General features: G+C 45.2%; 1 protein-coding gene across 1 annotated transcript in view; it reads left to right on the top strand.

Moving 5' to 3' along the window:
* Positions 1-22,013, top strand: part of rskrb (ribosomal protein S6 kinase related b) — a 41,856-nt gene extending 19,843 nt beyond the window's left edge. The window contains exons 5-12 of the mRNA XM_042311632.1: positions 1,900-1,969; positions 3,974-4,081; positions 4,492-4,532; positions 6,220-6,247; positions 9,578-9,667; positions 11,775-11,863; positions 19,661-19,771; positions 21,351-22,013. Of these exons, the coding sequence (XP_042167566.1) occupies positions 1,900-1,969; positions 3,974-4,081; positions 4,492-4,532; positions 6,220-6,247; positions 9,578-9,667; positions 11,775-11,863; positions 19,661-19,771; positions 21,351-21,800 (987 nt within the window). The 3' untranslated portion in view covers positions 21,801-22,013. The remainder of the gene's footprint in view (positions 1-1,899; positions 1,970-3,973; positions 4,082-4,491; positions 4,533-6,219; positions 6,248-9,577; positions 9,668-11,774; positions 11,864-19,660; positions 19,772-21,350) is intronic.
* The last annotated feature ends 3,933 nt before the right edge of the window (positions 22,014-25,946 follow it).

Below are 25,946 nucleotides of genomic sequence, written 5' to 3'. Positions count from 1 at the left end.
CACACTGTTATAGTGGTTTAGACAGGGTCGTGACTAGCTATACACACTGTTATAGTGGTTTAGACAGGGTCGTGACTAGCTATACACACTGTTATAGTGGTTTAGACAGGTTGTGACTAGCTATACACACTGTTATAGTGGTTTAGACAGGGTCGTGGGTCGTGACTAGCTATACACTCTGTTATAGTGGTTTAGACAGGGTCGTGACTAGCTATACACACTGTTATAGTGGTTTAGACAGGGTTGTGACTAGCTATACACACTGTTATAGTGGTTTAGACAGGGTCGTGACTAGCTATAAACTATGTTATAGTGGTTTAGACAGGGTCGTGACTAGCTATACACACTGTTATAGTGGTTTAGACAGGGTCGTTACTAGCTATACACACTGTTATAGTGGTTTAGACAGGGTCGTGACTAGCTATACACACTGTTATAGTGGTTTAGACAGGGTCGTGACTAGCTATACACACTGTTATAGTGGTTTAGACAGGGTCGTGACTAGCTATACACACTGTTATAGTGGTTTAGACAGGGTGTTATAGTGACTAGCTATACACACTGTTATAGTGGTTTAGACAGGGTCGCTATACACACTGTTATAGTGGTTTAGACAGGGTCGCTATACACACTGTTATAGTGGTTTAGACAGGGTCGCTATACACACTGTTATAGTGGTTTAGACAGGGTCGTGACTAGCTATACACACTGTTATAGTGGTTTAGACAGGGTCGTGACTAGCTATACACACTGTTATAGTGGTTTAGACAGGGTCGCTATACACACTGTTATACTGCTGATACTTGCTGTTTATTATCTATACATCGTCACTTTACCCCTACCTACATGTACAAAGTACCTCGACCTGTCAAGGCTCAAGTAGTAGCACGTGATTACGAGCGTTATCAGTTGGTTTCGGGTTTTCGTCATTGATTATTTGGACGAGTCAGGATTGGTGAAAGGAGGTGCTTAAACTGGGGCGGTGATTTCAACCCCGTGTGTGGATGATAAACGCTTTCTACTAGATTCCACAGCCACAAAGTCAGAATTGTCTGCGTTGTAACGTTTGTCGTCCTCGTCTGAGGAGGAGAGATCGGACCAACATGCAGCGTGGTACGTGTCCATGTTAATTTATTCAACAGAACACTCAACAAAGTAACAACGGAGAATGAAACAAAACAGTTCTGAAAGGTGACATAAAACTAAACAGAAAACATTCACCCACAAATACAGGTGGGAAAAAGGCTACCTAAGTATGGTTCCCAATCAGAGACAACGATAGACAGCTGTCCCTGATTGGGAACCATACACAGACGAACACATAAACACAACCTAGAAAAACGAACATAGACTGCCGCCCCAACCAACTAACACAAAGACAAAATAAAGGAACTAAGGTCAGAACGTGACAAGCATCTTAAATAAATATACACAGTAGAGGTGTTGTTCATGATAAACACAGTAGAGGTGTTGTTCATGATAAACACAGTAGAGGTGTTGTTCATGATAAACACAGTAGAGGTGTTGTTCATGATAAACACAGTAGAGGTGTTGTTCATGATAAACACAGTAGAGGTGTTGTTCATGATAAACACAGTAGAGGTGTTGTTCATGATAAACACAGTAGAGGTGTTGTTCATGATAAACACAGTAGAGGTGTTGTTCATGATAAACACAGTAGAGGTGTTGTTCATGATAAATGGGTGAAATTAGCGGAAGGACACTTTTGACCAAGACTTTCCTTTTGAGAGGGAAACTTTGCTTCCTTCCTTCACACAACGGTAATCACAATTGTTAACAACATTTCCCCCCAGAAGTAAAACAGGAAATGACAAACTTTCGCAAGAATTTTACTTCACCGAGATTACTCTTAGGCTGACCTGTGACCTTTGTCCTCAGCGTCAGGTGCGTCACCCGTTCGTCCACGACCTTCAGGACTGCTGGCAGACACAGAGACACCTCTACATTAGTGAGTCACACAGGAAGCATCCAGACCTGAACCCCTATAGAACCCTAATGCCCCCAACCCTAAAACCAACCTCACCGTGTCCTTACTCAGACACAGATACACCTCTACATTAGTCACATAGAAACTCCCTAGACCCTACAACCCACTGCCCCTCTGCCCTTAACCTCATTATCCCACTGCCCCACTGCCTTATCCTCATTATCCCACTGCCCTTAACCTCATTATTCCACTGTCGTTATCCTCATTATCCCACTGAAACCCCTTAACCTCATATCCCCTCTGCCCTTAACCTCATTATCCCACTGCCCCACTGCCTTAACCTCATTATCCCACTGCCCTTAACCTCATTATCCCACTGCCCTTAACCTCATTATTCCACTGCCCTTAACCTCATTATCCCACTGCCGTTAACCTCATCCCATCCCCCTGCCCTTAACCTCATTATCCCACTGCCCTTAACCTCATTATCCCACTGCCCTTAACCTCATTATTCCACTGCCCTTAACCTCATTATCCCACTGCCCCACTGCCGTTAACCTCATTATCCCACTGCCATTAACCTCATTATCCCACTGTCCCTGACATTAACCTCATTATCCCACTGCCCTTAACCTCCCCACTGCCCTTAACCTCATTATCCCACTACCCCCTGCCGTTATCCTCATTGTCCCACTGCCCTTATCCTCATTATCCCACTGCATTTAACCTCATTATCCCACTGCCCCACTGCCGGTATCCTCATTATCCCACTGCCCCACTGCCATTATCCTCATTATCCCACTGCCCTTATCCTCGTTATCCCACTGCCATTAACCTCATTATCCCACTGCCCAACTGCCGTTATCCTCATTATCCCACTGCCCTTAACCTCATTATCCCACTGCCCCACTGCCGTTATCCTCATTATCCCACTGCCCTTAACCTCATTATCCCACTGCCCCACTGCCGTTCCACTGCCCCACTGCCGTTATCCTCATTATCCCACTGCCCTTAACCTCATTATCCCACTGCCCCACTGCCGTTATCCTCATTATCACACTGCCGTTATCCTCATTATCCCACTGCCCTTAACCTCATTATCCCACTGTCCCACAACCTCATTATCCCACTGCCCTTAACCTCATTATCCCACTGTCCTTAGCCTCATTATCTCACTGCCCCACTGTCCCTACCCAGACACAGAGACATCTCACATAGGAACCTAAACTCACCCCTCACTCCCCACCAATAACAGACCACACCTGGGAGCTCTTTCCCCCAGCCCAGCTCTAATCCCTCACCCGGAGTCTGTCCCAACATTTAACCCTTCACCTTAAAAACCGTTGCTTGGACATGTTGATGCTCCTGTCTGGTTCCTCTCTAGTTCCCAACCTGTTCCTCTCTAGGTCACATCCTGTTCCTTTCTAGGTCACATCCTGTTCCTCTCTAGGTCACATCCTGTTCCTTTCTAGGTCTCACCCTGTTCCTCTCTATGTCACATCCTGATCCTCTGTAGGTCTCACCCTGTTCCTCTCCTGTTAGACAGACCACGTCCCAAATGGAACTCTATTCCCTATGAAGTGCACTACTATAGACCAGAGCCCAAAAAGTGCACTACTATAGGCCAGAGCCCTATAAAGTGCACTACTATAGACCAGAGCCCTATAAAGTGCACTACTATAGACCAGAGCCCTATAAAGTGCACTACTATAGACCAGAGCCCTATGGAGTGCACTACTATAGACCAGAGCCCTATGGAGTGCACTACTATAGACCAGAGCCTTATGGAGTGGACTACTATAGACCAGAGCCCTATGGAGTGCACTACTATAGACCAGAGCCCTATGGAGTGCCATTTGCCCCCATTCTGACTCCATCACTCCTCTTCCCCCCCCTTCTCTCTCCTCACCGCTTCCTCCCCCTCTGAGTCAGAATGTGATCCTCCCTCCTCTCCCCCTCTCCCCACCCCCACTGTGTTTCATCCTAACATGTTGATGCTCTCTCATACTGTGTGTGTCTCTCTAGTGTGTGACTACTGCAGTACCGGGGACTTGTATACATACTGGGTGATGATTGGCCAGTTCAGCGAGGACGCTGTCAGGGTGTTTGCTGCAGAGTTAGGCTGCGCTCTCGGTGAGTACACACGCACACACACACACACACACATACATACACACACTCAAACACACCGTCATACATGCACACACACACACACACACACACACATACACACAAACACACCGTCATACATGCACACACACACACACACATACACACATACATACATACACACAGTCATACACACACTCAAACACACCGTCATACACACACACACTCAAACACACCGTCATACACACAAACACACCGCACACACACACACACACACACACACACACATACATACACACACTCAAACACACCGTCATACATGCACACACACACACACACACATACACACATACATACATACACACAGTCATACATGCGCACACACACTCATACACACACTAGACAGATGCTGACTATGTTGTTTGTCTCCCCAGGGTTCCTCCATGACGTTGGGATCATCCACAGAGATGTGAAGGTAAGAGCTAGAAAGGACATGACATCAGAGCTGTTCCGTTCGCCAACCAACTGAACAAAAATAGAAACGCAACATGTAAATCAAATAAGAGATCCCTGAATGTTTCCAGACGCACAAAAAAAATAGTTTTCTCAAAATGTTTGTGTTCATATTTTTTTTAACATCCCAGTTAGTGAGCATTTTCTCCTTTGCCAAGATAATCCATCCACCTGACAGGTGTGGCATATGAAAACGCTGATTAAACGGCATGATCATTACACAGGTGCACCTTGTGCTGGGGACAATGAAAGGCCACTCTAAAATGTGCAGTTTTGTCACACAATGCCACAGAAGTCTCAAGTTTTGCGAGAGATTGCAATTGGCATGCTGACTGTAGGAACATCGTTTTAGAGAATTTGGCAGTACGTCCAACCGGCCTCACAACCGTAGACCAGGTGTAACCACGCCAGCCCAGGACCTCCACATCCGGCTTCTTCAACTTTTGGGATCGTCTGAAACCAGTCACCATGAAATTGAGGAGTATTTCTGTCTGTAATAAAGCCCTTTTATGGGGAAAAACTCATTCTGATTGTCTGGGCCTGTCTCCCTAGTGGGTGGGCCTGTCTCCCTAGTGGGTGGGCCTGTCTCCCTAGTGGGTGGGCCTGTCTCCCTAGTGGGTGGGCCTGCCCCCCAGTGGGTGGGCCTGTCTCTCTAGTGGGTTGGCCTGTCTCCCTAGTGGGTGGGCCTGTCTCCCTAGTGGGTGGGCCTGTCTCCCTAGTGGGTGGGCCTGGCTCCCCAGTGGGTGGGCCTGTCTCCCTAGTGGGTGGGCCTGGCTCCCTAGTGGGTGGGCCTGTCTCCCTAGTGGGTGGGCCTGGCTCCCCAGTGGGTGGGCCTGTCTCCCTAGTGGGTGGGCCTGGCTCCCCCAGTGGGTGGGCCTGTCTCCCTAGTGGGTTGGCCTGTCTCCCTAGTGGGTGGGCCTGTCTCCCTCAGTGGGTGGGCCTGGCTCCCCAGTGGGTGGGCCTGTCTCCTTAGTGGGTGGGCCTGGCTCCCATTCATAGTGGGTGGGCCTGTCTCCCTAGTGGGTGGGCCTGGCTCCCCAGTGGGTGGGCCTGTCTCCCTAGTGGGTGGGCCTGGCTCCCTAGTGGGTGGGCCTGTCTCCCTAGTGGGTGGGCCCATGCCCTCCCAGCCCCACCCATGGCTGTGCCCCTGCCCAGTCATGTGAAATCCATAGATTAGGGCCTAATTTATTTATTTAAATTGACTGATTTCCTTACATGAACTGTAGTAACTCAGTAAAATTGTTGCATGTTTCGTTTATATTTTTGTTCAGTGTATATTATATAATATACACTGTACATCAGTGGGCCTCAACTGGATTTGCCTCGGGGCCCAAAGAGAACCAGGTTGGCTCATGTAAATTAATGATCATTTTTACACACTTTCTGGTTTAAGTTCATACTTAAGAAAGTATTTTTTAATTGTGAAAGAATATTTAAATAACGTTTGGATACTTTTTTTACTCAGACACCAGCGACCCATTCATACATTACATGTTGACATCTTTTACTCATGATACATCTATTAGTTGATATCTGTCATGTACATAATATAAAAAACATCTCCACTACAGTTTGACATCTATATGTGTTTGGATGTGATGTAACCATAGCAACATATAAACATGTGACCACTGTGTGTTCTACTGTAGATGGAGAACATTCTGCTCACAGATCAAGGTAAACTCACGCTGTGTGTGTGTGTCTGTGTGTGTCTGTGTGTATGTATGTATGTCTGTGTGTGTGTGTGTCTGTGTGTGTCTGTGTGTGTGTGTGTCAGAGAGAGATTCTCCATTGAGTCTTACCATCCAGGAGTGAAGGCCTAATCTGCTATAATATGTCAGCACTTAAAAGGCATGTACATAAATCTGGTTATGGTTTACCTCATATGTTGTGTACTGGTATCATTTTAAATTGAGAACAAACACTCAGTGGACAGTTTATTAGGTACACCAGCCTATACAGGAAAATGGTTCCCTCCTACAGACAGTGAGTCACGTGTCTTGCTATATAAAGCAAGCAGACAGGCATCAAGACATTCAGTTGAAAGTTAGAATGGACTAGTGACCTAAGAGATTTTGAGCGTGGTACGATCGTCGGTGTGCCGGGCGCTCCGGTTCCAGTATCTCAGAAACGGCCTTCTTGGCTTTTCACGCACAACAAACCACAAACATCCGGTCAGCAGCAGTCCTGTGGGTGAAAACAGCCCGTTGATGAGAGAGGTCGAAGGAGAATAGCTAACAGGCAACTAACGGCACAATACACGGGCGGGCCACAAACGGACAACCGGTACAGCATCTTGGAATGCACAACTCGTTGATCACTGATTTATTTAACCTTTATTTAACGAGGCAAGTCAGTTAAGAACAAATTCTTATTTACAATGACAGCCTACCGATTTTTACCTTGTCAGCTCAGGGATTCAATCCAGCAACCTTTCGTCTACTGGCTACCTGCCGCCAAAGCATACCCATAACAAAGCAGCCACCACTATGCTTCGTGGTATCCAATTGTTAGTAGCTACTATCTTGTCTCATCGCTACAACTCCCGTACGGCCTCGGGAGAGACGAAGGTTGAAAGTCATGCGTCCTCCGATACACAACCCAACCAAGCTTCTTAACACAGCGTGCATCCAACCCGGAAGCCAGCCGCACCAATGTGTCAGAGGAAACACCGTGCACCTGCCAACCTTGGTTAGCGTGCACTGCGCCCAGCCCGCCACAGGAGTCGCTGGTGTGCGATGAGACAAGGACATCCCTACCGGCCAAACCCTCCCTAACCCGGACGACGCTAGGCCAATTGTGTGTCGCCCCACGGACCTCCCGGTCGCGGCCGGATACGACAGAGCCTGGGCGCAAACCCAGAGTCTCTGGTGGCACAGCTGCTGCTGCAGTACAGCGTCCTTAACCACTGTGCCACCCGACAGGCCTGTAGCTTTCTGACTAGCTAATAATACATAGTTTAAATAAAATATATTAAACATGTTATTTACTTACTTCTCCCACTGTCTCCATTTTTTGTGTCCTTACAAAAACAAAATAATGGGCAATCTTCACGATATGTTCGGTGGTAGCAAAGCAGTCATGTGGACGAATGGGGACATGGGAGACATGGAGACATGGAGACATGGGAGAAATGGAGACATGGAGACATTGGAGACATGGAGACATGGAGACATGGAGACATGGAGACATGGAGACATGGGACATGAAATGGAGACATGGAGACATGGAGACATGGAGACATGGAGACATGGGAGACATGGGAGAAATGGAGACATGGAGACATGGGAGAAATGGAGACATGGAGACATGGGAGAAATGGAGACATGGGAGAAATGGAGACATGGGAGAAATGGAGACATGGAGACATGGGAGACATGGAGACATGGGAGAAATGGAGACATGGAGACATGGAGACATAGAGACATAGAGACATAGAGACATAGAGACATTCGAGACATGGAGACATAGGGACATGGAGACATAGGGAGACATAGGAGACATGGAGACATGGAGGGAGACATGGAGACATAGGGAGACATGGGAGACATGGGAGAGACATGGAGACATGGAGACATGGGAGACATGGAGACATGGAGGGACATGGAGACATGGAGACATGGAGACATGGGAGAAATGGAGACATGGAGACATGGAGACATAGAGATGTGGAGACATGGAGACATGGAGACATAGAGACATAGAGACATTCGAGACATGGAGACATGGAGACATAGGGACATGGAGACATGGGAGACATGGAGACATGGAGACATGGAGACATGGGAGAAATGGAGACATGGGAGAAATGGAGACATGGAGACATGGAGACATGGGAGAAATGGAGACATGGAGACATGGGAGACATTGGAGACATTGGAGACATGGGACATGGGAGAATGGAGACATGGGAGACATGGGAGACATGGAGGGACATGGAGACATGGAGACATGGAGACATGGGACATGGAGACATGGAGACATGGAGACATGGAGACATGGGAGACATGGAGACATGGAGACATGGAGACATGGGAGACATGGAGACATGGGGAGACATGGGAGACATGGGAGAAAAAATCAGTCACTTGAGTGGTTTAGATCTTTTTGTTACGTTTTAATTTACTACACTTGAAACTAGCATAGGCAACAACAACTTCCTGGATGGAAAACAGTGTGGCACATAACTAACAGCAGCCCTTCTACGGGCATGTGGTGGGATTGTTCCTGAAATGTAACATCCAATCGAACCGTTTCTGCTAATACAAAATTCTCCAGACCTCCAAGCGAGGCGGGATAACGATGTGATTTTTGAGGTATGGCAACACGAGACTACAACCGACAAACCATTCTACATTAGAACAGATTGTAGAACACAAAGTTCTGGAGCACAGCTGTCAGTCACCACACAGAAGAGATCACATTGTAATGCTGTGATTCCATGTCCCTGTGGTGAATAGTAGCTACGCAGTATGGAACAGAGGAAGACAAATAGAGAGATGTTCCTGTGTAGAGCAGTAGGCATGTATAACTGTAGTGATAGTGACAATCATAATGATAATAAAAATAGTTTATTCCAGTAATGATAGCAGTAGTAATGGTTTATTCCAGTAATGATAACAGTAATAATAGTTTATTATAGTAATGATAACAGTAGTATTGGTTTATTCCAGTAATGATAACAGTAGTAATGGTTTATTCCAGTAATGATAACAGTAGTAATGGTTTATTCTAGTAATGATAACAGTAATAATAGTTTATTATAGTAATGATAACAGTAGTAATGGTTTATTCCAGTAATGATAACAGTAGTAATGGTTTATTCCAGTAATGATAACAGTAATAATAGTTTATTATAGTAATGATAACAGTAGTAATGGTTTATTCCAGTAATGATAACAGTAGTAATGGTTTATTCCAGTAATGATAACAGTAGTAATGGTTTATGGTTTATAATGTAATGGTTTATTCCAGTAATGATAACAATGATAACATGGTTTATTCTAGGCCACCTCCGTCTGGCTGACTTTGGTTTGTCTCGTCGTCTGGAGAGAGGAGGAAGAGCCTTCACTATCTGTGGGACCATCCAGTACATGGGTGAGCACACACACACACACACACACACACACACACACACACACACACACACACACACACACACACACACACACACACACACACACACATTGAGTAATCGGTTACTCAACCCTGCACCATAGAGTCTGCTGCCCTATACAAACTCCAAAGCAAATCAGGGGAGAAAAATAGGTTTATTTGAGAATGACAAATCATAGATGCTGGGAGGTAAATGTTCAGATGTTCAGTCTCTTTAGAAGAAAAAGAAACGCACACCTATTCAGGCGAGGTGCTGGCTAGAGGTGCTGGCTAGAGGTGCTGACTAGAGGTGCTGACTAGAGGTGCTGGCTAGAGGTGCTGACTAGAGGTGCTGACTAGAGGTGCTGACTAGAGGTGCTGGCTAGCGGTGCTGGCTAGAGGTGCTGACTAGAGGTGCTGACTAGAGGTGCTGGCTAGAGGTGCTGGCTAGCGGGGCTGGCTAGCGGTGCTGGCTAGAGGTGCTGGCTAGAGGTGCTGGCTAGCGGTGCTGGCTAGAGGTGCTGGCTAGCGCAGTACAAAACTAGAAAATAAAAGAGAGCCGCACACTCTAGGAGCTCAGATGCAAAAATGTAATTACCAAGCCAAGCTGTCTTCATCAGGGTATAATCACAAACACTGCGGGATGACTCGTTTATGTAGTGTAAAAAGACACTGGTGTCTGTAATCATGGCCAAGAGTGGCCTAATATCATTGGTTAATTATCAAATATTAAAATGTCATACAAAGAACAAATGGATAGCATACGATCATAGATTCATTTGACTACACAAGCTTACAAACAATTACAATGGCAAAGTCACATTAATCACAAGAATGTCTTCAGATCAAAGTCTACGTTGAGACTGAAGGGCGCAAGGGTCTTTAAATTAAAGATCCAGGCAGTCTCTCGTTTTAACAATAAATTATCAAGGACACCCCTTCTCCTAGGGAGGGTGACATGTTCAATGCCAATATAATGCAGAGACGAAATCGAGTGGTTTGCTTCCAAGAAGTGGGCCGCAACTGGGTAAGTAAAGTTTTTACACCTAATGGTGCTACGATGCTCTGAGATACGTACTTTTAATTCGCGCTTTGTTTTACCTACATCATGTTTACCACAAGGACAAGTTATAAGATAAATAACTGCCTTAGTGGAGCACGTAATAACACCTTTAATTGGGATCTGTTTCCCTGTTTGGGGGTGTTTGAAGGATCTACATTTATAAGTGCCTTTGCATTGAGCATTACACTTGTAGTTTCCATCCAGGAGGAATAGACGTTGTTCAGGAATATCTTGGAGCAAATCAGAGTTTACCAGTTGAGCTCTGAGATTTCTGCCCCGCGAGAATACGACCAAGGCAAGCTCCGAAAATGATGTTCAGTCTCCCCTGTTCTCAGCTTTTCTCCACAGAACAAAGGAACAGTATGCCATTTATAACCCCCCACCCTAGCCCGGGGTTGACCAATCAGAATTTCTTGCAGTACAACTGGGCCAATGGCTAAATAACAAGTATCCTGCTCCAGACTCAATGTACAGACCAATGAAAACATGGCACACATAGCTCTGAGTTCAGGACTGCCATTCCACAGATTCTAAACAGATGTTGATCCGAAGACCAACTATTTACGTTGACAATTCCCTATTGATCGTTAATTCTAGTCCTCTCGTCCTCTGCATTGTGTTTTTATCTTCAAAATATTGTTATACTGGTCACTTTAATAATGGACCACTAGTCTCTTTAATCATGTTTACACACTGTTTCACAGATCTCCTGTATATATACTGCATTCTATTATTTTAGACACTCAGACATTAATCAGCCTATTTAATCATTTCTTAATTCTATTCTTTTACTTTAGAGTTGTGTGTATTGTTGTGAAACTGCACTTTTGGAGATAGGAACACAAGCATTTCACTACACATCTGCAAAAAATATGTATGTGACCAATACAATTTGATTTGATACACAGTCTACACACACACACACACACACACACACACACACACGGTGAAAAATACAGTGTGTGACAGACATGCCCTGCTGTGTGTGTGTGTGTGTGTGTGTGTGTGTGTGTGTGTGTGTGTGTGTGTGTGTGTGTGTTTCTCCAGCCCCTGAAGTTCTGAGTGGGGGACCCTACAGCCACGCAGCTGATTGGTGGTCGCTGGGAATCCTCCTCTTCTCATTGGTCACTGGGAAGGTGAGTCACTACGCTATCTGGCATTATGTAAATGTGTGTGTGGCAGAGCCTGGGGTCTTGGTTATTTACAGTGTAGAGTAAGAAACCAACACAACTCAGTGTATTGTATTTAGACACACTGAGTCACATGACACATTGAGGGAAAGACAGATGGTTTGTGTGTTACACCCCCTTCCCTCTCATCTCTATTCAATTCAATTCAAAGGGCTTTATTGGCATGGGAAACATGTGTTAACATTGCCAAAGCAAGTGAGGTAGATAATATATAAAGTGAATATATAAAGTGAAATAAACATATCCCTCTCTCTCTATATCTATCTCTCTATATATATATATCTCTATCTATATCTCTCTCTATATATCTCTCTCTCTATATCTATCTCTCTATATATATATATATCTCTCTCTATATCTCTCTCTCTATATCTATCTCTCTATATATATATATCTCTCTCTATCTCTCTCTCTATATATATATATCTCTCTCTATCTCTCTCTCTATATCTATCTCTCTATATATATCTATCTCTCTCTATCTCTCTCTCTATATCTATCTCTCTCTATATCTATATCTCTCTCTATCTCTCTCTCTATATATATATCTCTCTATCTCTCTCTCTATATCTATCTCTCTCTATATCTATCTCTCTCTCTATCTCTCTCTCTATATCTATCTCTCTATATATATATATCTCTCTCTATCTCTCTCTCTATATCTATCTCTCTCTATATCTATCTCTATCTCTCTCTCTATATATATCTCTATATATATATCTCTCTCTATCTCTCTCTCTATATCTATCTCTCTCTATATCTATCTCTCTCTCTATCTCTAAAAATTGAACAATTGTTAACAGACAGATTATTTAAGTTATAATTCATTGTATTACAATTCCAGTGGGCCAGAAGTTTACATACACTAAGTTGTCTGTGCCTTTAAACAGCTTGGAAAATTCCAAAAAATGATGTCAGGGCTTTAGAAGCTTCTGATTGACATCATTTGAGTCAATTGGAGGTGTACCTGCGGATGTATTTCAAGGCCTACTTTCAAACTCACTGTCTCTTTGCTTGACGTCATGGGAAAATGAAAAGAAATCAGCCAAGACCTCAGGAAAAAAGTTGTAGACCTCCACAAGTCTGGTTCATCCTTGGGAGCAATTTCCAAACGCCTGAAGGTACCACGTTCATCTGTACAAACAATAGTATGCAAGTATAAACACCATGGGATCACGCAGCCGTCATACCACTCAGGAAGGAGACTCGTTCTGTCTCCTAGAGATGAACGTACTGTGGTGTGAAAAGTGCAAATCAATCCCAGAACAACAGCAAAGGACCTTGTGAAGATGCACAAAAGTATCTATATCCACAGTAAAACGATTCCTATATCGACATAACCTGAAAGGCCGCTCAGCAAGGAAGAAGCCACTGCTCCAAGACCGCCATAAAAAAGTCAGACTACGGTTTGCAACTGCACATGGGGACAAAGACATCAGTCAGACGTCAGTCAGGAAGTCAAAGCTTGGTGGCAAATGGGTCTTCCAAATGGACATATAGACATACTTCCAACGCAAAATGGCCAAAATTCACCCAACTTATTGTGGGAAGCTTGTGGAAGGCTACCAGAAACATTTAACCCCAGTTAAACACTTTAAAGGCAATGCTACCAAATACTAATTGAATGTGTATGTAAACTTCTGACCCACTGGGAATGTGATGAAAGAAATAAAAGCTGAAATAAATCATTCTCTCTGCTATTATTCTGACATTTCACATTCTTCAAATAAAGTGGTGATCCTAACTGACCTAAGACAGGGAATTTTTACTTGGATTAAATGTCAGGAATTGTGAAAAACTGAGTTTAAATGTATTTGGCTAAGGTTAACTTCCGACTTCAACTGTAGTAACACACAACTTAGTGTATGTAAACTTCTGACCCACTGTTATACAGTGAATTATAAGTGAAATAATCTGTCTGTAAACAATTGTTGTAAAAATTACTTGTGTCATGCACAAAGTAGATGTCCTAATCGACTTGCCAAGTTTGTTAACAAGAAATGTGTGGATTGGTTGAAAAAACTAGTTTTAAATGACTCCAACCTAACGGTATGCAAACTTCCGACTTCAAATGTATATACACATACATATACAGAGGGGAGAACAAGTATTTGATTCACTGCCAATTTGCAGGTTTTCCTACTTACAAAGCATGTAGAGGTCTGTAATTTTTATCATAGGTCCACTTCAACTGTGAGAGACGGAATCTAAAACAAAAATCCAGAAAATCACATTTTATGATTTTTAAGTAATTAATTTGCATTTTATTGCATGACAAGTATTTGATACATCAGAAAAGCAGAACTTAATATTTGGTACAGAAATCTTTGTTTGCAATTACAGAGATCATACGTTTCCTGTAGTTCTTGAGCAGGTTTGCACACACAGCAGCAGGGATTTTGGCCCACTCCTCCATACAGACCTTCAGGTTTCGGGGCTGTCGCTGGGCAATACGGACTTTCAGCTCCCTCCAAAGAGTTTCTATTGGGTTCAGGTCTGGAGACTGGCCAGGCCACTCCAGGACCTTGAGATGCTTCTTACGGAGCCACTCCTTCGTTGCCCTGGCTGTGTGTATTGGGTCGTTGTCATGCTGGAAGACCCAGCCACGACCCATCTTCAATGCTCTGACTGAGGGAAGGAGGTTGTTGGCCAAGATCTCGCGATACATGGCCCCATCCATCCTCCCCTCAATACGGTGCAATCGTCCTGTCCCCTTTGCAGAAAATCATCCCCAAAGAATGATGTTTCCACCTCCATGCTTCACGGTTGGGATGGTGTTCTTGGGGTTTAACTCATCCTTCTTCCTCCAAACACGGTGAGTAGAGTTTAGACCAAAAAGCTATATTTTTGTCTCATCAGACAACATGACCTTCTCCCATTCCCCCTCTGGATCATCCAGATGGTCATTAGCAAACTTCAGACGGGCCTGGACATGCGCTGGCTTGAGCAGGGGGACCTTGCGTACGCTGCAGGATTTTAATCCATGACGGTGTAGTGTGTTACTAATGGTTTTCTTTGAGACTGTGGTCCCAGCTCTCTTCAGGTCATTGACCAGGTCCTGCCGTGTAGTTCTGGGCTGATCTCTCACCTTCCTCATGATCATTGATGCCCCATGAGGTGAGATCTTGCATGGAGCCCCAGACAGAGGGTGATTGACCGTCATCTTGAACTTCTTCCATTTTCTAATAATTGCACCAACAGTTGTTGCCTTCTCACCAAGCTGCTTGCCTATTGTCCTGTAGCCCATCCCAGCCTTGTGCAGGTCTACAATTTTATCCCTGATGTCCTTACACAGCTCTCTGGTCTTGGCCATTGTGGAGAGGTTGGAGTCTGTTTGATTGAGTGTGTGGACAGGTGTCTTTTATACAGGTAACGAGTTCAAACAGGTGCAGTTAATACAGGTAATGAGTGGAGAACAGGAGGGCTCCTTAAAGAAAAACTAACAGGTCTGTGAGAGCCGGAATTCTTACTGGTTGGTAGGTGATCAAATACTTATGTCATGCAATAAAATGCAAATGAATTACTTAAAAATCATACAAAGAGGGCCTCCCGGGTGGCGCAGTGGTTAAGGGCGCTGTACTGCAGCGCCAGCTGTGCCATCAGAGACTCTGGGTTCAGTCCAGGCTCTGTCGTAACCGGCCGTGACCGGGAGGTCCGTGGGGCGACACACAATTGGCTTAGTGTTGTCCGGGATAGGGAGGGCTTGGCCAGTAGGGATGTCCTTGTCTCATCGCGCACCAGCGACTCCTGTGGCGGGCCGTGTGCAGTGCGCGCTAACCAAGGTTGCCAGGTGCACGGTGTTTCCTCCGACACATTGGTGCGGCTGGCTTCCGGGTTGGATGCGCGCTGTGTTAAGAAGCAGTGCGGCTTGGTTGGGTTGTGTATCGGAGGACGCATGACTTTCAACCTTCGTCTCTCCCGAGCCCGTACGGGAGTTGTAGCGATGAGACAAGATAGTAGCTACTAACAATTGGATACCACGAAATTGGGGAGAAAAAGAGGTCAAATTCAACAACAAAAAATAATAATCAATTGATTGTGATTTTCTGGATTTTGGTTTTAGATTCCGTCTCTCACAGTTGAAGTGTACCAATGATAAAACATTACAGACCTCGACATGCTTTGTAAGTAGGAAAACCTGCAAAATCGGCAGTGTATCAAATACTTGTTCTCCCCACTGTATATACACATACAATACCGTTCACTATGTTTTATATATAGTATTATATTATTTATATTGTCAGGTAGTTTTATTAAATAGCTTCATTAAATAGTACCTGCAAACACCAGTCTAGACATCAACAGTGAAGAGGCGACTCTGGGATGCTGGCCTTCTAGGCAGAGATCCTCTGTCCAGTCTCAACATCAACAGTGAAGAGGTGACTCTGAGATGCTGGCCTTCTAGGCAGAGATCCTCTGTCCAGTCTCAACATCAACAGTGAAGAGGTGACTCTGGGATGCTGGCCTTCGAGGCAGAGATCCTCTGTCCAGTCTCAGATCATCAACAGTGAAGATCAACAGTGAAGAGGTGACTCTGGGATGCTGGCCTTCAGGCAGAGATCCTCTGTCCAGTCTCAACATCAACAGTGAAGAGGTGACTCTGGGATGCTGGCCTTCTAGGCAGAGATCCTCTGTCCAGTCTCAACATCAACAGTGAAGAGGTGACTCTGGGATGCTGACCTTCTAGGCAGAGAACCTCTGTCCAGTCTCAACATCAACAGTGAAGAGGCGACTCTGGGATGCTGGCCTTCTAGGCAGAGATCCTCTGTCCAGTCTCAACATCAACAGTGAAGAGGTGACTCTGAGATGCTGGCCTTCTAGGCAGAGATCCTCTGTCCAGTCTCAACATCAACAGTGAAGAGGTGACTCTGGGATGCTGGCCTTCGAGGCAGAGATCCTCTGTCCAGTCTCAACATCAACAGTGAAGAGGCGACTCTGGGATGCTGGCCTTCGAGGCAGAGATCCTCTGTCCAGTCTCAACATCAACAGTGAAGAGGCGACTGGGATGCTGGCCTTCGAGGCAGAGATCCTCTGTCCAGTCTCAACATCAACAGTGAAGAGGCGACTCTGGGATGCTGGCCTTTGAGGCAGAGATCCTCTGTCCAGTCTCAACATCAACAGTGAAGAGGCGACTCTGGGATGCTGGCCTTCGAGGCAGAGATCCTCTGTCCAGTCTCAACATCAACAGTGAAGAGGTGACTCCGGGATGCTGGCCTTCGAGGCAGAGATCCTCTGTCCAGTCTCAACATCAACAGTGAAGAGGTGACTCCGGGATGCTGGCCTTCTAGGCAGAGATCCTCTGTCCAGTCTCAACATCAACAGTGAAGAGGTGACTCTGGGATGCTGGCCTTCTAGGCAGAGATCCTCTGTCCAGTCTCAACGTCAACAGTGAAGAGGCCTTCGAGGCAGAGATCCTCTGTCCAGTCTCAACGTCAACAGTGAAGAGGTGACTCTGGGATGCTGGCCTTCTAGGCAGAGATCCTCTGTCCAGTCTCAACGTCAACAGTGAAGAGGTGACTCTGGGATGCTGGCCTTCGAGGCAGAGATCCTCTGTCCAGTCTCAACATCAACAGTGAAGAGGTGACTCTGGGATGCTGGCCTTCTAGGCAGAGATCCTCTGTCCAGTCTCAACATCAACAGTGAAGAGGTGACTCTGGGATGCTGGCCTTCTAGGCAGAGATCTCTGTCCAGTCTCAACATCAACAGTGAAGAGGTGACTCTGGGATGCTGGCCTTCTAGGCAGAGATCCTCTGTCCAGTCTCAACGTCAACAGTGAAGAGGCGACTCTGGGATGCTGGCCTTCTAGGCAGAGATCCTCTGTCCATTCTCAACATCAACAGTGAAGAGGCGACTCTGGGATGCTGGCCTTCGAGGCAGAGATCCTCTATCCAGTCTCAACATCAACAGTGAAGAGGTGACTCTGGGATGCTGGCCTTCTAGGCAGAGATCCTCTGTCCAGTCTCAACGTCAACAGTGAAGAGGTGACTCTGGGATGCTGGCCTTCGAGGCAGAGATCCTCTGTCCAGTGTCTGTGTTCTTTTGCCCGTCTTAATCTTTTATTTTTATTGGCCAGTCTGAGATATGTATTTTTCTTTACAACTCTGCCTAGAAGGCCGGCATCCCGGAGTCACCTCTTCACTGTTGACGTTGAGACTGATGTTTTGCACAAACTATTTAATGAAGCTGCCAGTTGAGGACTTGTGAGGCGTCTGTCTCTCAAACTAGACACTCTAATGTACTTGTCCTCTTGCTCAGTTGTGCACCGGGGCCTCCCACTGCTCTTTCTACTCTGGTTAGAGCCAGTTTGCGCTGTTCTGTCTAGGGAGTAGTACACAGTATTGTACGAGATCCTAAGTTTCTTGGCAATTTCTCACATGGAATAGCCTTCATTTCTCAGAACAAGAATAGACTGACAAGTTTCAGAAGAAAGTTCTTTGTTTCTGGCCATTTTGAGCCTGTAATCGAACCCACAAATGCTGATGCTCCAGATACTCAACTAGTCTAAAGAAGGCCAGTTTTATTGCTTCTTTAATCATAACAGTTTTCAGCTGTGCTAACATAATTGCAAAAGGGTTTTCTAATGATCAATTAGCTTTTTAAAGTTATAAACTTGGATTAGCTATAACACAACGTGCCATTGGAACACGGGACTGATGGTTGCTGATAATGGGCCTTTCCAGCTTCCAGCTACAATAGTAATTTACAACATTAACAATGTCTACACTGTATTTCTGATCAATTTGATGTTATTTTAATGGACAAAACATTTGCTTTTCCTTAAAAAACAAGGATATTTCTAAGTGACCCAAAACTTTTTAACGGTAGTGTATGTACATATCCTCTCTCTCCCTCTCTTTCTCTCTCCCCTGTCCCCTCCTCCCCTCTCTCTCTCCCCTCTTTCTCTCTCCCCTCTTTCTCTCTCCCCTGTCCCCTTCTCCCCTCTCTCTCTCTCCCCTGTCCCCTCCTCCCCTCTCTCTCTCTCCCCTCTCTCTCTCCCCTCTCTCTTTCCCCTCCTCTCTCCCTCTCTCTCTCTCTCCCCTGTCCCCTTCTCCCCTCTCTCCCCTGTCCCCTTCTCCCCTCTCTCTCTCCCCTCTCTCTCTCCCCTCTCTCTCCCTCTCTCTCTCTCCCTGTCCCCTTCTCCCCTCTCCCTCTGTCCCCTTCTCCCCTCTCTCTCTCTCCCTGTCCCCTTCTCCCCTCTCTCTCTCCCCTGTCCCCTTCCCTCCCCTCTCTCTCTCTCTCTCTCTCTCTCTCTCTCTCTCTCTCCCTGTCCCCTTCTCCCCTCTCTCTCTCTCTCTCTCCTGTCCCCTTCTCTCCCTCTCTCTCTCTCTCTCTCTCTCCCCCCTGTCCCCTTCTCCCCTCTCTCTCTGTCCCCTTCTCCCCTCTCTCTCTCTCTCTCCCCTGTCCCCTTCTCCCCTCTCTCTCTCTCTCTCCCTCTCCCCCTGTCCCCTTCTCCCCTCTCTCTCTCCCCTCTCTCTCTCCCCCTCTCTCTCTCTCTCTCTCTCCCCTGTCCCCTTCTCCCCTCTCTCTCTCTCTCTCTCCCCCTGTCCCCTCTCTCTCTCTCTCTCTCTCTCTCTCCCCCCTCCCCTTCTCCCCTCTCTCTCTCCCCTGTCCCCTCTCTCTCTCTCTCTCTCCCTGTCCCCTTCTCCCCTCTCTCTCTCCCCCTGTCCCCTTCTCCCCTCTCTCTCTCTCCCCTGTCCCCTTCTCCCCTCTCTCTCTCCCCTCTTTCTCTCTCCCACCGTCCAGTTCCCAGTCCTGCCTGAACCAGACCACTACAGTATGTTGAGGAGAGTGAGGTGTTTCCCCTACGACATCCCCCTTAGCTTCAGCCCTCCACTGGCTCTACTTATCACTGAGGTATACACACACACTCACTCACTCACTCACTCACTCACTCACTCACTCACTCACTCACTCACTCACTCACACGTACACCATATACTGAGTTACATTTCTCATCTTTCTATCTGTCCCATTATCTCTTTACCGTCACCATGGAGACCATCTCCATTATGTTAATACCATCACCATGGAGACCCTCTCCATTATCTCTGTACCATCACCATGGAGACCCTCTCCATTATCTCTGTACCGTCACCATGGAGACCATCTCCATTATCTCTCTACCGTCACCATGGAGACCATCTCCATTATGTCTGTACCATCACCATGGAGACCATCTCCATTATGAAGTAGTCACTTCTTCTACTGGTACTTCTATGAGTTGGTAGACCAACTGAAGGGCTGCATACTGCCACCTCATTGGCTGATCCCTCCTTTTGCCCTGATGAAATCATGTGATCCAACCTTAACCCATAGGAAGTCCCGAACAGCTGATTACTTCAAAATAGTACAATTCCTCAATGGCGCTGCCGATTCTCAAATGGGACACTAGAGTAGTCTATCTAATGCGACACTAGAGTTGTCTATCTAATGGGACACTAGAGTAGTCTATCTAATGGGACACTAGAGTTGTCTGTCTAATGGGACACTAGAGTAGTCTATCTAATGGGACACTAGAGTTGTCTGTCTAATGGGACACTAGAGTAGTCTATCTAATGGGACACTAGAGTAGTCTATCTAATGGGACACTAGAGTAGTCTATCTAATGGGACACTAGAGTTGTCTGTCTAATGGGACACTAGAGTAGTCTATCTAATGGGACACTAGAGTTGTCTGTCTAATGGGACACTAGAGTAGTCTATCTAATGGGACACTAGAGTAGTCTATCTAATGGGACACTAGAGTAGTCTGTCTAATGGGACACTAGAGTTGTCTATCTAATGGGACACTAGAGTAGTCTATCTAATGCCACTTTAATAATGGGAATTGATGTAAAATATATCATTAGCCACTTTAAACAATGCTACCTAATATAATGTTTACATACCCTACATTATTCATCTCATATGCATACGTATGTACTGTACTCTATATCATCTACTGCATCCTTATGTAATACATGTATCACTAGCCACTTTAACTATGCCACTTTGTTTACATACTCATCTCATATGTATATACTGTACTCGATACCATCTACTGTATCTTGCCTATGCTGCTCTGTACCATCACTCATTCATATCTTTATGTACATATTCTTTATCCCCTTACACTTGTGTGTATAAGACAGTAGTTTTGGAATTGTTAGTTAGATTACTTGTTGGTTATTACTGCATTGTCGGAACTAGAAGCACAAGCATTTCGCTACACTCGCATTAACATCTGCTAACCATGTGTATGTGACAAATAAAATTTGATTTGATTTGATTTAATGGGACACTAGAGTTGTCTATCTAATGGGACACTTGAGTAGTCTATCTAATGAGACACTAGAGTTGTCTATCTAAGTCTATGACACATACACACACATTGTGGTTAAAAGGGCTTTAGAAATAGATGTGATTGATTGATTGATTGATTGATTGATTGACAGCTGCTGTGTAAGACACCGACGCGGCGGCTGCGGACCCTGGATCGTTTCAAACGGCAGACCTTTTTCCACGGTGCGACCTTTGACCTGGCGTTACTACAGCGACGACCTGTGGAGGTCATCTTGGCACTGCGGGAGCGTCCTGACCGGCCGGCCAAGGCCCGAAGAGGATTGACCCTGTCTCTGCAGCCGTTAAGAGGCTTCGACTACGATACCCTGCTCAGCCCTGCAGGGACGCCTGACACACACCTGGACGACCCCGATACACACACACACCTGGACGACTCCGATACACACACACACCTGGACGACCCCGATACACACACACACTTACACACCCCGCTACCTGGCCCGGGCTGCCAGAATCACCTTGGACACACACACTCTTCCATGCCCAGCTCCACACACACTCACAGGCCTCCGACACATGGGAAGAAGGAGATGTTTGTGTGACCTACAGACACTCAGAGAATGGAGAAAGGTCACACACACACCGTAGCCAGCTGGGAGCATGACGTTCTAGGACTATGACATTCCATGATGTCACAGGAAGTCCTCTGCCCTTTAGCCCCTCCCTCTCCTGTAGAATATTTGAGTAATAAAGATCTGTTCAGATTTGTAAACTGAAATCGAAAAATTACACAAAAAAAACAACATAATATATATATACATATATATATATATATATATATATATATATACACACACACACACACATCTGGTCATTCCAGGGTTTTTCTTTATTTTTTACATTGTAGAATATTACTGAAGACATCAAAACGATGAAATAACACATATGGAACCATGTAGTAACCAAAAAGTGTTAAAGAAATCCAAATATATTTAATATTTTAGATTCTTCAAAGTAGCCACCCTTAGCCTTGATGATAGCTTTGCACACTCTTGGCATTCTCTCAACCAGCTTCATGAGGAATGCTTTTCCAACAGTGCTGAAGGAGTTCCCACATATGCTGAGCACTTGTTGGCTGCTTTTCCTTCACTCTGCGGTCCAACTCATCCCAAACCATCTCAATTGGGTTGAGGTCAGGTGATTGTGGAGGCCAGCTCATCTGATGCAGCACTCCATCATTCTCTTTCTTGGTCAGATAGCTCTTACACAGCCTAGAGGTGTGTTTGGGTCAATGTCTTGTTGAAAAACAAATGATAGTCCACTAAGTGCACCCCAGATGGGATGGCGCATCGCTGCAGAATGCTGTGGTAGCCATGCTGGTTAAGTGTGCCTTGAATTGTAAATAAATCACTGACAATGTCACCAGCAAAGCACCCCCACACCATCACACTTCCTCCTCCAGACCAAAGGACAGATTTCCACCGGTCTAATGTAGATTACTGGTGTTTCTTGGCCCAAGCAAGTCTCTTCTTATTATTGGTGTCCTTTAGTAGTGGTTTCTTTGCAGCAATTCGACCATGAAGGTCTGATTCACACAGTCGCCTCTGAACAGTTGATGTTGAGATGTGTCTGTTACTTGAACTCTGTGACGAATTTATTTGGGCTGCAATTTCTGAGGCTGGTAACTTTAGCAAACTTATCCTCTGCAGCAGAGGTAACTCTGGGTCGTCCATTCCTGTGGCGGTCCTCATGAGAGCCAGTTTCATCATAGAGCTTGATGGTTTTTGCGACTGCACTTGAAGAAACTTACAAAGTTCTTGAAATGTTCCGTATTGACTGACCTTCATGTCTTAAAGTAGTGATGGACTGTTGTTTCTCTTTGCTTATTTGAGCTGTTCTTGCCATAATATGGACTTGGTCTTTCACCAAATAGGGGTATCTTCTGTATACCAGCGCTACCTTGTCACAACACAACTGATTGGCTCAAACGTGTTAAGAAGGAAAGAAATTCCACAAATTCATGTTTAACAAGGCACACCTGTTAATTGAAATGCATTCCAGGTGACTACCTCATGAAGCTGGTTGAGAGAATGCCAAGAGTGTGCAAAGCTGTCATGAAGGCAAAGGGTGGCTACTTTGAAGAATCTCAAATCTAAAATATATTTTGATTTGATTGACACTTTTTTGGTTACTACATGATTCCATATGTGTTATTTCATAGTTTTGATGTCTTCACTATTATTCTACAATGTAGACAATAGTAAGAATAAAGAAGAACCCTTGAATGAGTAGGTGTTCTAAAACTGATACTCTATATATATATATCATAGAGCTTGATATATATATATATATATATATATATATATATATATATATATATATATATACACACATTAAAACACAAAAACACAGTCATGGTAAGCACAAATAAAACATACAAATCACACAGAAAAACAGTTGCATTCCTCTACAAATACAGTGCAATTGGAGAGTAAAAGGGTCTGAATACTTGTGTAAATGTGATATTTTATTTTTCTATAATTTTTGGGCGCTATCATCAAGTTTTGGCAGGCTGATGGAATCAAAGAAGGCTGAAACGTCAGAACTAGAAGGCCGAAACGTCAGAACTAGAAGGCCGAAACGTCAGAACTAGAAGGCCGTCAGAACTAGAAGGCCGAAACGTCAGAACTAGAAGGCTGAAACGAAGGCCAGAACTAGAAGGCCAGAACTAGAAGACGTCAGAACTAGAAGGCTGAAACGTCAGAACTAGAAGGCCGAAATGTCAGAACTAGAAGGCTGAACGTCAGAACTAGAAGGCTGAAACGTCAGAACTAGAAGGCCGAAACGTCAGAACTAGAAGGCCTAGAAACGTCAGAACTAGAAGGCTGAAACGTCAGAACTAGAAGGCTGAAACGTCAGAACTAGAAGGCTGAAACGTCAGAACTAGAAGGCTGAAACGTCAGAACTAGAAGGCTGAAACGTCAGAACTAGAAGGCTGAAACGTCAGAACTAGAAGGCCGAAACGTCAGAACTAGAAGGCCGTCAAACGAAGGCCGAAACGTCAGAACTAGAAGGCCGAAACGTCAGAACTAGAAGGCCGAAACGTCAGAACTAGAAGGCCGAAACTAGAAGGCTGAAACGTCAGAACTAGAAGGCCGTCAGAAACGTCAGAACTAGAAGGCCAGAAACGAAATCAGAACTAGAAGGCCGTCAGAACGTCAGAACTAGAAGGCTGAAACGTCAGAACTAGAAGGCTGAAACGTCAGAACTAGAAGGCTGAACGTCAGAACTAGAAGGCCGAAACGTCAGAACTAGAAGGCGTCAGAACTAGAAGGCCGAAACGTCAGAACTAGAAGGCCGAAACGTCAGAACTAGAACTAGAACTAGGCCGAAACGTCAGAACTAGAAGGCCGAAACGTCAGAACTAGAAGGCCGAAACGTCAGAACTAGAAGGCCGAAACGTCAGAACTAGAAGGCCGAAACGTCAGAACTAGAAGGCCGAAACGTCAGAACTAGAAGGCAGAACTAGAAACGTCAGAACTAGAAGGCTGAAACGTCAGAACTAGAAGGCCGAAACGTCAGAACTAGAAGGCCGAAACGTCAGAACTAGAAGGCCGAAACGTCAGAACGTCAGAACTAGAAGGCCGAAACGTCAGAACTAGAAGGCCGAAACGTCAGAACTAGAAGGCCGAACTAGAAGGCGAAACAGAACTAGAAGGCCGAAACGTCAGAACTAGAAGGCCGAAACGTCAGAACTAGAAGGCCGAAACGTCAGAACTAGAAGGCCGAAACGTCAGAACTAGAAGGCTGAAACGTCAGAACTAGAGAGGCCGAAACGTCAGAACTAGAAGGCTGAAACGTCAGAACTAGAAGGCTGAAACGTCAGAACTAGAAGGCCGAAACGTCAGAACTAGAAGGCCGAAACGTCAGAACTAGAAGGCCGAAACGTCAGAACTAGAAGGCCGAAACGTCAGAACTAGAAGGCTGAAACGTCAGAACTAGAAGGCTGAAACGTCAGAACTAGAAGGCTGAAACGTCAGAACTAGAAGGCTGAAACGCCAGAACTAGAAGGCGTCAGAACTAGAAGACCGAAACGTCAGAACTAGAAGACCGAAACGTCAGAACTGTCAGAATTAGAAGGCTGAAACGTCAGAACTAGAAGGCTGAAACGTCAGAACTAGAAGGCTGAAACGTTAGAACTAGAAGGCTGAAACGTCAGAACTAGAAGGCTGAAACGTCAGAACTAGAAGGCTGAAACGTTAGAACTAGAAGGCTGAAACGTCAGAACTAGAAGGACTAGAAACGTCAGAACTAGAAGGCCGAAACGTCAGAACTAGAAGGCAGAACTAGAAGGCCGAAACGTCAGAACTAGAAGGCCGAAACGAAACGTCAGAACTAGAAGGCTGAAACGTCAGAACTAGAAGGCTGAAACGTCAGAACTAAAAGGCCGAAACGTCAGAACTAGAAGCATCGGATTTGGAAGAATACACCTCTGAGTAAAATTCTTTGAAGCAGTTTCTCTCTTTAGGGTCTGTCAGCAAGGTACCCACCCTCAACCAGGTTTTATGGACACCCTTTAGCCAGCAACCTTTCCGATTACATTTTTTAATTTTTTACTTGAAATAGTTTTTGGCACAGCTTTAATAGAAGGACCTGAGAATTAAGAATATAATTGAATTCATATTTTAATTTTAAAATATTGTTGTCGTCAATCTGAGAGAGTTCTGTATGTTTTCTCCAAAGCTGGG

Source organism: Oncorhynchus tshawytscha, linkage group LG33 (assembly GCF_018296145.1).
Source record: "Oncorhynchus tshawytscha isolate Ot180627B linkage group LG33, Otsh_v2.0, whole genome shotgun sequence".
Taxonomy (NCBI): domain Eukaryota; kingdom Metazoa; phylum Chordata; class Actinopteri; order Salmoniformes; family Salmonidae; genus Oncorhynchus; species Oncorhynchus tshawytscha.
Note: the sequence above shows the minus strand (reverse complement) of the source record. Positions and strands in the feature narration are given on the sequence as shown.